We start from the raw sequence: 11,528 nt of genomic DNA, 5'->3' as shown, positions 1-11,528 counted from the left end.
AGGCTCCTCCGCTATGAGCCTGCTTCTTCCTCTCCCACTCTCCCTGCTTGTGTTCCCTCTCTCGCTGGCTGTCTCTATCTCTGTCAAATAAATAAATAAAATCTTTAAAAAAAAATAGCATTATTCTTATGAGTAAAAAAGAAAAAAAAAGATAAGATTCTGAGAAATTAAATATCTTAGGAAATATATTCTCTATTTCATCTCTCAGTTCTAAGGTGTAAAGCTCTGAAGGAAATGGATTTTATTGAAACTTCTGACTCAGGCTGTTACTGCTACAATCGAAATTCTCAAATGGAGTGGAAATACATGTGGTCGACTATGCAGGTAAGATCCTACATTTAAATCATGTCTTAGGAACTGAGAATTAAAATGTACTATTTCAAGAATGAAAAAGAGCTTTTATATGACACAGAGCAGTACATCAGTATGAAAGCTGACTTGGGAATCACATAGAGTGGCCCAAGGGAAAGGGTCATGTGGAAGGGACATTAACTCCTCATACTTTCCATCAGCCTTTCTCTAAACCACTCCAAATAAATATGGTATCTAAGAGAGCACAGTGTGCTTGCTGTTCAGACACAACTCAAGACAACACCCTCTCTCCTACTTTCCAAAATAATTGCTATCCCAAGCCCCTCTCTGATCCCAGGCATAGCCAAGATAATAGTTAATCTCAGTAGCCTAGTACTTTCCTTCATTCAGCACTTAACATATTTATTAAGTACTTGCTAAGTGCCAGGAACTATTATAGGCTGTTAGGATACATCAGTGAACAAAACAGATCCCTGCTCCTGTGATGTTTATACTCCTATAGGTAAGGGATAGGCCATAAATGTAATAGAGAAGAAAATTATAAAATGAGTAAGTGCTATGAAAAAAGAAAATGTAGAGTAAGGTAAGCGGAATGAGGGAGGTGGGGAGCAAGTTATATTATAAAAAGAGTGGTCAGGGTAGTTCTCGTTGAGAAGGTGATATTTGAGAAAGATTTTAATGAAGTTAGTGAATTACCAAGATAATATACCAAGAGACATATTCTAGGCTGAAGGAAGAGATAGGACAGCATCTCAGAAGGCACATGATATTGATTTATACTGTTACTGATAATATACACCACTTTTATCGCCTGGTTAAGATGGCATCTGGCAATTTACAATTTTACCACTGTAAAGTGAGCATTTTGCCCTTTGTAATAAATGAGTATTTTGAGGAGATAATGTGAAACTATGTAAATACCCTTTCCCTCATCAAATTTTCACTCCCTAGTTTTATCATCCATTGTTGATGCTTGCATGAATCAGTTATCATCATGATGTTTATCAAACGGTCATTTTCTGGTTCCATTATTCTTTCTACATTCATCAGCATTCTTCAATAAGGAAGAATTTTTTCCTCCTCCAGTTTATTTATATCCATATTTATATTAAATCCACAGATTGCCAATTCATTCAGTGGATTACAATCCATTACTTCATTATTTATTTTGATATTCAAATTGTCCTAGATTTGACCAGGAAGAGCCCCTTCAAAGTAGCTCATGTGTCCTTTTAATTTGTGCCTGTCATTTGAGCATCTTTTGGCAAACAAGATGTTCCAGGCTTATCTTACAATTTCTTAAACCCAGCTCTGGAATCATACGTTTTTTCAGGGAGCATTCAGAGTTAGGTGTGTTTATCAGTGCTTCGATACCATTGTCATATGTGTACACACAGATATATACACCCATACACCTGTGCATGTATCTATTTCTGTCTCTCCATCTGTTGAAAAACATGAGTTCTGATATATTCTATACTACTGGGTTCATTCTAATCTCTCTCCTTGCCATATTTGTAACTTTTCTCTGATGTGGAGAACCTGGTTTTCATTATTCTCAATATGTTGATTTATTTGCCTGATGCTAGAATAGTAATTTGTTTTTTATTTATTTCTTCGTCAATGTTTGTTCAGAGTGTGTTTTACCTCTAAATACTGTGCTCCAAAATTACTTAGGTAAATTCATTCCCACGTACCCTCCTTTAAAATGGTTATATTATTCATTTGAAATATATTTGGTTTTATTTTTTTCCATTTCCATTTGAAATATATTTGTTTTTATTTGTTTTCAGGGTTTTTCCTTATCTTAGTTGATTTTATTATCATTTATTAGTATGTATGGTATTAATATGGTTTCAAATCACAACTCTATGCGGAAGTATTCTCAGAGAAGTGTCACTCCCCCTCATTCCTCTACCCATTCCTGCTAGCCCTTGTGGGTAGTCAGTCTTACTAGCTTCTGTATGTCTTCCCTGTGTTTCTTTCTGCAAAAGTAAACAGTGATGCATGTTTATAGATAGTGCTAAGGAGTGAGTTTAGATGGAGGACCAATAGCTGAGCCTGGGTCAGTCTTATATATAGGGAGGAGGAAGGAGCCAGCAGAAGCGAGAGAGGAGGAGGACAAGTGAAGATGTCCAGGAGGCTGCAGGAAGAAGCTGTTACAAGGAGAAGGGAATGATCAGCAGTGCTAAATGCTGTTGATGAATCAAATACGATGACTGAATTGACCATTTGATTTAGCAACATGGAGGCCACGTGACCTTGTGAGGGATGTCTGTTGGGAATGAAACACGCAATGATTGGAGAGGGTTAAAGAGAGAATGGGTGGAAAAGAACTGAAGACTTCAGGTATGGGCAACTTTTTCAAAGAATTTGATTGTAATGGGAAGCAAGGGGATAGTTGGAAGGGAAAGTGGGTCAATAGAAGGCTTTTGTCCCCCCCCAGTGGGAAACGTATCTACGTGTTTGCATGCTGATAGTGATGTAGGAAAGATGTTAAGGTTTAAAGCCAACAGCCAAGCAAGAATTCTTGAGACATCTTTGGTGCAAAAGGTGGTTTCATTAAAGCATGGGGCCAGGACCCGTGGGCATAAAGAGCTGCACTGGGGTCATGAGTAGTGGCCCATTAAATACTTTCAAGTTGGAAGGGGGTTAGGGATAGCATCTCTAAAGAATTTTGCAAGCAAGGTTTGCAGGACCTTGAGGGGGCTAGCTGTTGTTAGGAATAGGTCATTTATTACTGTCTAATAAAATAGTCATGAGATCCTCCAGATGTATATTGGTGGATCGTATGCTTGGGGATGATTACCAACATGTATTTTGGGGGGTAGAAATAAAGGAAGTTTCCAGAGGAACTTTTTATATATTCAAGTAGATTCATAGGATTCTGGGAGTCCAGCTAAGATTGACTTTTGCCCTTAGCAAAGTATTAACATTGAGGCAGCTGAGTTTCTAGAGGAATGTCACTCTGCTTGTTTCAAGGACTTACCAGTGGGCTATTTTAGTAAGGAAATTTCATTTTTCTTTTGCCTTTGTTTCCCACGTCAATAGGAATGGTCCAACAGAGAGGGAAGAAGTATTGGTAGGATGTCCTTGAGTAGACAAAGGTGGATCTTGTGCCTTCAGAATCTCCTTTAAATCTCCTCTGTGGCAGAAAGTTCTTCCCAATAGGCAAGAAGCGGACCACATGCCTGCAGGTGCCCACCAGTGGTTGGGAAATGGGATAGGAGCCTGTTGACATCGTCTTCTTCCATTTTCAGCCAAGAGTGAGGATGGGGAGGAGGTGCTGGTATTGAGGAAGGAAAAGCTATGAAATCTTTGTTGAAGAGAGTGGAGCGTAGATAGGAATGTGTGGTATGATCACCTGCAGCTTCAGGTCCCACTTCGGGTTCACACCCAGGGGCCTGAAGTCAGACTGATATGTGTTTATCTAGCACTGTTTGGTGGTGCAAATGCAAGAGTGGAGAGTTGGATTTTGCAGGTGGGTGTGACAAAGCAAGAGCAGTGCAAAGGAGTTAGGGGTACAAGCAAGGGAATGATTTATAATGATTGATTATGGAATTTAGCTGGTAAGAAGGTCCTAAGGACATCAAATGGGTGAGGAGTGGGGGAAAAAATGCTTGATCCAAGGCTTCCTGGGGTTGAGGTCCTATAAAGGGCATGCTGGAAAAGTAGGAGGTGGTGGTCAGCCAGTGGGATGCATGAAACGTGTAGAGGGCCGGTAGTTTGGTAATAACAATGTCCAGGGTGTGGCCATGGGCGTGATTAGCTGAGGTCAGGCAGAGGACTAGAGCATAAGAAGGGAGGAGTCAAGATGCCGAGAGTCAAGAGTATTTGGAAGGAGTTTGGTGTATATATTGTGCATATTGAATCCCTAAGATGTATGACAGGAAATAGTATTGGAGAGATAGCAATAGTGAGCCAGGAGAAATGAGGGTAGGGAGTGGCTATATCACCCGATACCTGAGATTCAGAGCTGGTGATCTCACTCCCCTTTTCTGGCTCACATTACTCTTGGACAACGAAAGGTATGAATAGAGAGGGATAGACAAAGGCAGCAGCACAATTGTCATTTAATGATCACTGGTTTGTCACTGTCTGCTTGGTACTGTAGCTAGTGCTTTGTTGTGAGTCTTGAATAGGACCTGTGGTTGGGTTCTTCTTTAGGAGGCATGGGAAGAGAAGCCTGAATTAAATATGCTCAGCTGATCCAGAGGAAGTGCTTTTGCATAAACACAGTAGAAAATGGTAGCGATAGAAACCCCATTATACCCCAAAGATACAGACGTAGTGAAGAGAAGGGCCATTTGCACCCCAATGTTCATAGCAGCATTGTCCACAATAGCTAAATTGTGGAAGGAGCTGAGATGCCCTTCAACAGATGACTGGATTAAGAAGATGTGGTCTATATATGCAATGGAATATTATTCAGCCATCAAAAAGAGTGATTTCTCAACATTTGCTGCAACATGGACAGGACTGGAGGAGATAATGCTAAGCGAAATAAGTTAAGCAGAGAAAGACAATTATCATATGGTTTCACTCATTTATGGAACATAAGAAGTAGGAAGATCGGTAGGAGAAGAAAGGGAAGAAGAAAGGGGGGTAACAGAAGGGGGAATGAACCATGAGAGACTAGGAACTCTGGGAAACAAACTGAGGGCTTCAGAGGGGAGGGAAGTGGGGGAATGGGATAGGCCGGTGATGTGTATAAAGGAGGGCACGTATTGCATGGTGCACTGGGTGTTATATGCAAGTAATGAATCATGGAACTTCACATCAAAAACTAGGGATGTACTGTGTGGTGACTAACATAATATAATAAAAAAATATTAAAAAAAAAGAAAAAGAAACCCCGTTATAAACCAAGTAGTTTGCTGCCTATTGCTTTCTGCCATCCTTTTTCACATGTCTCTTGGCCACAAGGACTTGCTAGAAGAGGGAGTTAAATCACCTCGGGGAAGAAACATCCACTTTGCAAAGTCTCTGTGCTCCAGCATGTTTGAACTAAATACAGATCTGTAGGTCCATCGATGGGATCCCCGGAGTTGTGTACATCTGAATGTCTGTTCTTTATCCTTTCTCTCAGGCTCTCTTTATTCCTCGGCTCATGATTTTAAGGAGCATATGTATTTATGGATTTGTTTGTTCTCATTTTATAGGTGAAAATTACCAGTTCAGGCCTGCTTAATATTGTATATATCACAGAAAGACATAATTGTCAGTATCCAGAAACCATTCTATCTTTTATCAAATGTATGATTCATAATTTTTGGACACCGAAGGAGTCTAATGAAATAACCATAATCATCAATCCATATGGAGAGACCATGTGCTTCTCTGTGAAGCCTGTCAGGAAGATATTTGTCTATACAATTAGTGTGAATCGAAACAGTAAGTCTGTTTTCATTACACTTGATTTTCTGTATTTAGTTTTTCTGGAGTGACATTTCAAGAAATTGACTTTTCTCTTCTTTTACTAGCTACATTGACACAAAATCTTTGTTGTGTGTGTCTTTTTTACTCCAGTTGTAGATTTCAAACTCTTCTTTGTGTTTGTGGCGGGCATTTTCCTCTTCTTTTATGCAAAGACGTTGAGTCAGTAAGTATTCATTTTTACATGGTTAATTTTGTGAATTACCGTTTATCCTTTTAAAAAGAGAATAGGACAGTTTTGATCCTATGCTATATATTTCCACATATATAGCTTGTAGTTCTTGCTTTAGGTTTTACAATCAGTGGGTCTGAAGATAGTGCTTGAAGGGCCTTTAAAAACTAGTAACAGTACACATGATATGTGTGTGTATATATATATATATATATATATATGTGTATATATATATTACAGAGTGCTTTTACATGCATTATTTTGTCTTACGTATTAATATACATTTTTTAATCTGATTCTCTTAACAATTATGTAAGTTTTGTATTATTGTTCTCATTTTATAGATGAGTAACCAACATTCATTTCACATGACTAGTTCTTCCTAAGGCTGAGATTTATACTCAGGTTTTCTGATGCCGGATGCCTTGCTCTCTCTATTAGATTCAGGCTGCCTCCAAGATTTGTGGCTCTGATACAGAAAGTTGAATTTAACAAGTATCTGACTCTTGGATAAACATATTATCCTGATACTTTGTGTATTACAACTTCTCTCATGAAAAAGGAGTCTTTTTCCAATAATATTTTAATTCTTAGCTTGTTATTCTTAATATTGTTTATCTTTCTCATGGTATAATTAAGTATGTTTAATGTAATCCGTGGCCTTTAGAAACCAGGATAAAGCTTGGACTCAGAGGAACTAGGCTGCAAGCCTGAATCCTCCAGTTGGCAGATACTCACTTGGGGATAGTCTTTAACTTCTTGGTGGCTTCCTTTCTTCCTCTGAAATTTAGACACAGAAAGCCATTTCACAGGGCTGTATGAATGTGTGCACAGCTCACAGACCAGCGTCTGCTACATGATAGGTGCTCAGTAGTTCTTCTTGCATCAGATTCTAAACATAGAAAGTAACTCAGACATTTTGTTTTGAGTTAGTGGCAAGCTATTTACCATAAATTTCAAGTACAGACTTCATTTTTTAAGAGTAGGGTGTAATTAAAGCTACCATCTGAGTTTTTCTCCTTAGTATTCTTTATGGCTACTGTCATCAGGTTAAACATGGTTTTAATAGTGAAAGTGCTGCTTAGCATTTAAATGGCTTTTATCTGCTTGTCTTGACAGAAGTCCTATTTTCTATTACTCTTCTGGGACTGTGCTAGGTGTTCTAATGACATTAGTCTTTGTCCTGCTGCTGGTGAAAAGGTTTATTCCTAAGGTAGGCATACTGTGTATAAATGAATAAAAGAGGGAAACCATGATCTCATAGACATGAAAAATTGATCAAAGTTAATTCACATTGATTGTGACAGTTACTAATTCAAACTGTATTTCTATATTGTATAAACTGACTTTAAAATGTATCTTTTTCTAGAGTTTCCATTTTTATTTGTTATTATATATACCCTAAAGTAAGTATTAAGTTTTGGTGATACTTTTTTTGAGACCCTTTTACTTTAGGGTAATACATTTTTCTTAGGAGTGGCAGGGGACTGATCAATGCTGTGTAGAAATTTGTCTTGTCTTAGCAGAGCTGAGGAATGTCATGATGTTGAACCATCAAGGTCTTGAATAACTGCATTGCTACATCTGGAGATTTCTTCATTATGAGTTCCCTGAAACACCTTTAATGAAAGAATGCTCTGCACTTAGTTGAGGATAAATATTAGTTCATGGTGATAATGCTGTGATACTCTGACTGAAGCTTACAACACCGGCATTATCTTGAGATAAATTTCTTCTTTAAAACAGTGCTTTTCCAACTTTAATGTGCCGAGGATCCTGTTGAAATGCAGATTCTGACTCAGTCTGCCATAGGGCCTGAGGTCTGCATTCCAGCAAGCTCCCAGGTGATGCCGATGCTGCTGGCTCATGGACCGTAACTTTAACAAGACTCTAGAGAGTATCTTGAATTGACTTCAATGCAATTTGAAGTAGAAGTTTCTAATACAAAGGGTTTATTTGTTTACTCCTATTTTTGTGAGAGTGAATGAACCAAAAACTGTGTCATTTATTTTTTTCCACACACAGTATAGCACCTTTGGGGCTCTAATGGTTGGTTGTTGGTTTGCTTCAGTTTATGTTGTGTGCCAGTTGATGGAGGATCTGAAGTGGCTATGGCGTGAAAACAGGATATATATATTAGGTAGGTAATTTTTTAAAAATATGTCCTTTTATCAGTAAAGCTGAAAAGTACAACTGGAGGCCTTCTTTGGAAATATGTTTTTCTCCAACATCTAAATTTTCCTTTTGAACTAAGGAAAAGTGCTATTAAAAATATTTTATTTTATTCCTACAGTTGATGATTTCAGTTCATTAGATCTCATTTTAGACTATTTCTCTATGACATCTTTCTTAGTTTTCTGTACTAATGATCAAAAGAGCAAAGAAGTATTTGTTTCTTTTGACTGCCTTTATGCCATTGAATTGTGGCTAAGCTCTAACCAAGTCTGATTTGTAATGAAAAAAATTCTCTGAAATGTGGCTCTTTCTTTTTCTTAATATATGCAGCATGAAAGGTGAGAAATTCTAAATATAAATGACTAATGAAAACTTGAATTTTCAGAAACAGAGAGGCTATTAAGAAACCACTTGTTCGTATTTCATGTAACCACAAACAACTTTTTATAACTTTTTATTTATTTGTTTTAATTGGGAAATAATGGAGAATGGGAGGATCAGTTTTCTCCTAACCCCTAAGCACCAAATTTTTCACAAAAGTCCACCCACCCAAAACAAAAGCAGTAAGTTTTCTGTTTTACTTGAAGATTTTATGTCTTTAGCTCACTCTCCTTTTTTTGATAAAGTATTTTTTTTTTTTTAAAGATTTTATTTATTTATTCGACAGAGATAGAGACAGCCAGCGAGAGAGGGATCACAAGCAGGGGGAGTGGGAGAGGAAGAAGCAGGCTCATAGCGGAGGAGCCTGATGTGGGGCTCGATCCCAGAACGCCGGGATCACGCCCCGAGCGGAAGGCAGATGCTTAACCGCTGTGCCACCCAGGCGCCCCTTGATAAAGTATTTTTAAAAAAGATTTATTTTTTTTTATTTGAGAGAGAAAGAGTGCATGCACAGGAGAGGGGAGGGGCCGAGGCAGGAGAGAAATCCTTAAGCAGACTCCCCGCTGAGCTTGCAGCTGGACAGGGACTCAGCTGCGGGGCTCCATCCCAGGACCCTGAGATCATGACCTGAGCTGAAATCAAGAGTAGACCACTTAACAGACTGAGCCACCCAGGTGCCCCTATGATAAAATATTTTTTAAAGTAAATTATAGGTATCATGGTATGTTCCCCTAACTACTTCAGTAAGTATCTCTAAAAAATAAGAGCATTTTCCTCTACAGTTAAATAACAATTAAGTCTAAAAAAATAATAATTACATAAATTACTCAAGTCATGTTTAAATTTCCTAAGCATCCTTGATGGTTGATCTGTATAAGGGGGTGATATAGTCCAGAACCATATTTTGCATCTACCGTGTCTCTTAAGTCTTTTTTAATCCATAACAATTCCTTTTTTCATTGCTGAGACCAATCTAGTTGTCCTATAGAGTGTCCCGCTTTCTGGATTTCTCTGATTACTCTTTTGTGGTGTAATTTAACTTGCTCCTCTCTCCCCTGTATTTTCTAAACTGGAAATTAGATCTTGAAGCTTGCTTAGATATGAGTGAAACACTTTTGGTGGAATACATAAGAGGAGATGTGGATTTCACATTGGATCCCAGCAGGAGATGCAGAATATCGCATCTCCCCACCATTATTATTTTTTTTTAAGATTTTATTTGTCAGAGAGAGAGCACAAGCAGGGGGAGCAGCAGGCAGAGGGAGAAGCAGGCTCCCTGCTGAGCAAGGAGCCTGATGCAGGACTCGATCTGAGGACCCGGGGATCATGACCCCAGCTGAAGGCAGCTGCTTAACCGACTGAGCCACCCAGGCGTCCCCATCCCACCATTATTAATGCAGAAACTGAGCACTGCACTAGGGTGCAGCCTGATCCCTCCACTATAAAACTGTGTTTTCCTTTTTTAACTAGAAAGTAAAAATTAAAAAATAGGGTTTGTAGCCAACTGTGATATATGCTGAGGCTTAAATCCTGACCAAAGCAACCATGATAACATTTGTCCATCTAGGACTCTGGACTAAAAAACAGATATATATCATAATAATTTATTATTAAATAGCCTTAATTATTACAAAAGGCAGCGTAGTATCTCACATGGAAGGAATAACTACCCCTGTATGTGTTTTTCAATCTTACTTCTTCGGAAAAAGAAGTCATAAATATGAAGGCTTTCTGATATGTTCTTAGCTTAAGTCAAAGCTTTGCCAGGATTTTTCCTACAGCTTCTCAAGTTCAAATTTTCAAGTTCTGCTTTTTTACAGGCTATGTCCTAACAGTGGGATTTCTCAGCTTTGCTGTTTGTTACAAACACGGGCCCCTTGTTGACGAAAGGAGCGTAAATCTCCTGACGTGGACACTGCGGCTCCTCGCCCTGCTCCTGATCTATTGTGGTGTCACCGTGCCCCAGTGCTCGTATGCAGTTATGATCCTCGTCCTGTCCTCCAGGAGTCTGCGCTACCCACTGAAAGCATTCAGTTATATGACGTGGTGCGTGTATTTTTTTGCCTTGTAAATTTGACATTTTGAGCTCTGGTTTTATTTATTGTTTTGGTAAGTTTCTTGCACGTGTCATATTTAGTCTCATAATTAACTGCATTTCATCTGGAGATTTGAGAGAGGAGGAGGATAGAGAATCTAAGCATCGAATCCCATCTCCATTCTAGTCTTCATTAATCTTTCAGAGGACTTTCCCAATTACTAAGTAATTACAGCTCACCCAGAATTCACTAAAATCAGTAGCAAAATTACTTGCACTCTGGGTTGCCTGAAATTTCTACTTTCATTCTACATTTCCTTTCATTAGGGCCCAAGATTGCTTTAAAGTTATTTGTTGTGCTTATGAAATAGCACTAGAAAAATGACTGAAATGTATTATTTATGTGTAGGACCTTTTTTTTTTAGGTTTTAAGTTAAGCTTTATTATGTCTCTTCTTAGTTATTGAGTCTGAACACCTGTTTTCGTGTCAGGTGCACAAACGAAGGAGATAGTTTCTCCCCTTGAGGTGTACTTGTTGAGACAGCAGCATACCTTTCTATATCTCTGAAGTGTTAAGATATACCTGTTCAGGGACTATGGCACGTAGAGTTCAGGAGAGTTTCTGAAGAAGACATTACTAGGCTGAATCTTCATGAATTAAAACAGCCAGGTGAATAAATGTGGAAAGGACTTTCCTGACAGGGAGAAGGCCCAGTCTGGTAGCATCATGAGGCCGGTGAGCGAGGTGGGCATCTGCAAGGTTGTGGAGGCTTCACAGGCTGTGTTAAGGAATCTAGTCTGATCCTATATGTAGTGGAGGCCAGAAGCCATTACGTATTTCAGGCGGCATTCTCTGCCTATTGCTTGGACCGGAGTTATAAATCCAGTTGCTTGGGGCTGGTACTGAGTGGGTGATGCTGAGCAAGGGTAAGGCAGTGGGGCCATCATGAGGACTGTGGGAAATTCTGCAGTGCAGCCTCATCAAAAAGGGGGCAGTTACTACTCAGCTTGAGCTGA

General features: G+C 38.9%; 1 protein-coding gene across 2 annotated transcripts in view; it reads left to right on the top strand.

Moving 5' to 3' along the window:
- Positions 1-11,528, top strand: part of NEMP2 (nuclear envelope integral membrane protein 2) — a 37,371-nt gene that overhangs the window by 9,842 nt on the left and 16,001 nt on the right. For both annotated transcript variants that reach the window (XM_045806357.2, XM_087862127.1), the window contains exons 2-7: positions 209-324; positions 5,475-5,706; positions 5,842-5,914; positions 7,040-7,133; positions 7,946-8,060; positions 10,297-10,522. In XM_045806357.2, the coding sequence (XP_045662313.2) occupies positions 209-324; positions 5,475-5,706; positions 5,842-5,914; positions 7,040-7,133; positions 7,946-8,060; positions 10,297-10,522 (856 nt within the window). The remainder of the gene's footprint in view (positions 1-208; positions 325-5,474; positions 5,707-5,841; positions 5,915-7,039; positions 7,134-7,945; positions 8,061-10,296; positions 10,523-11,528) is intronic.

The sequence above is a fragment of the Ursus americanus genome, chromosome 1 (genome assembly GCF_024610735.1).
Source record: "Ursus americanus isolate L20-20 chromosome 1, mUrsAme1.1.p, whole genome shotgun sequence".
NCBI classification, from domain to species: domain Eukaryota; kingdom Metazoa; phylum Chordata; class Mammalia; order Carnivora; family Ursidae; genus Ursus; species Ursus americanus.
This window is presented reverse-complemented; position numbering and strand designations above follow the sequence as displayed.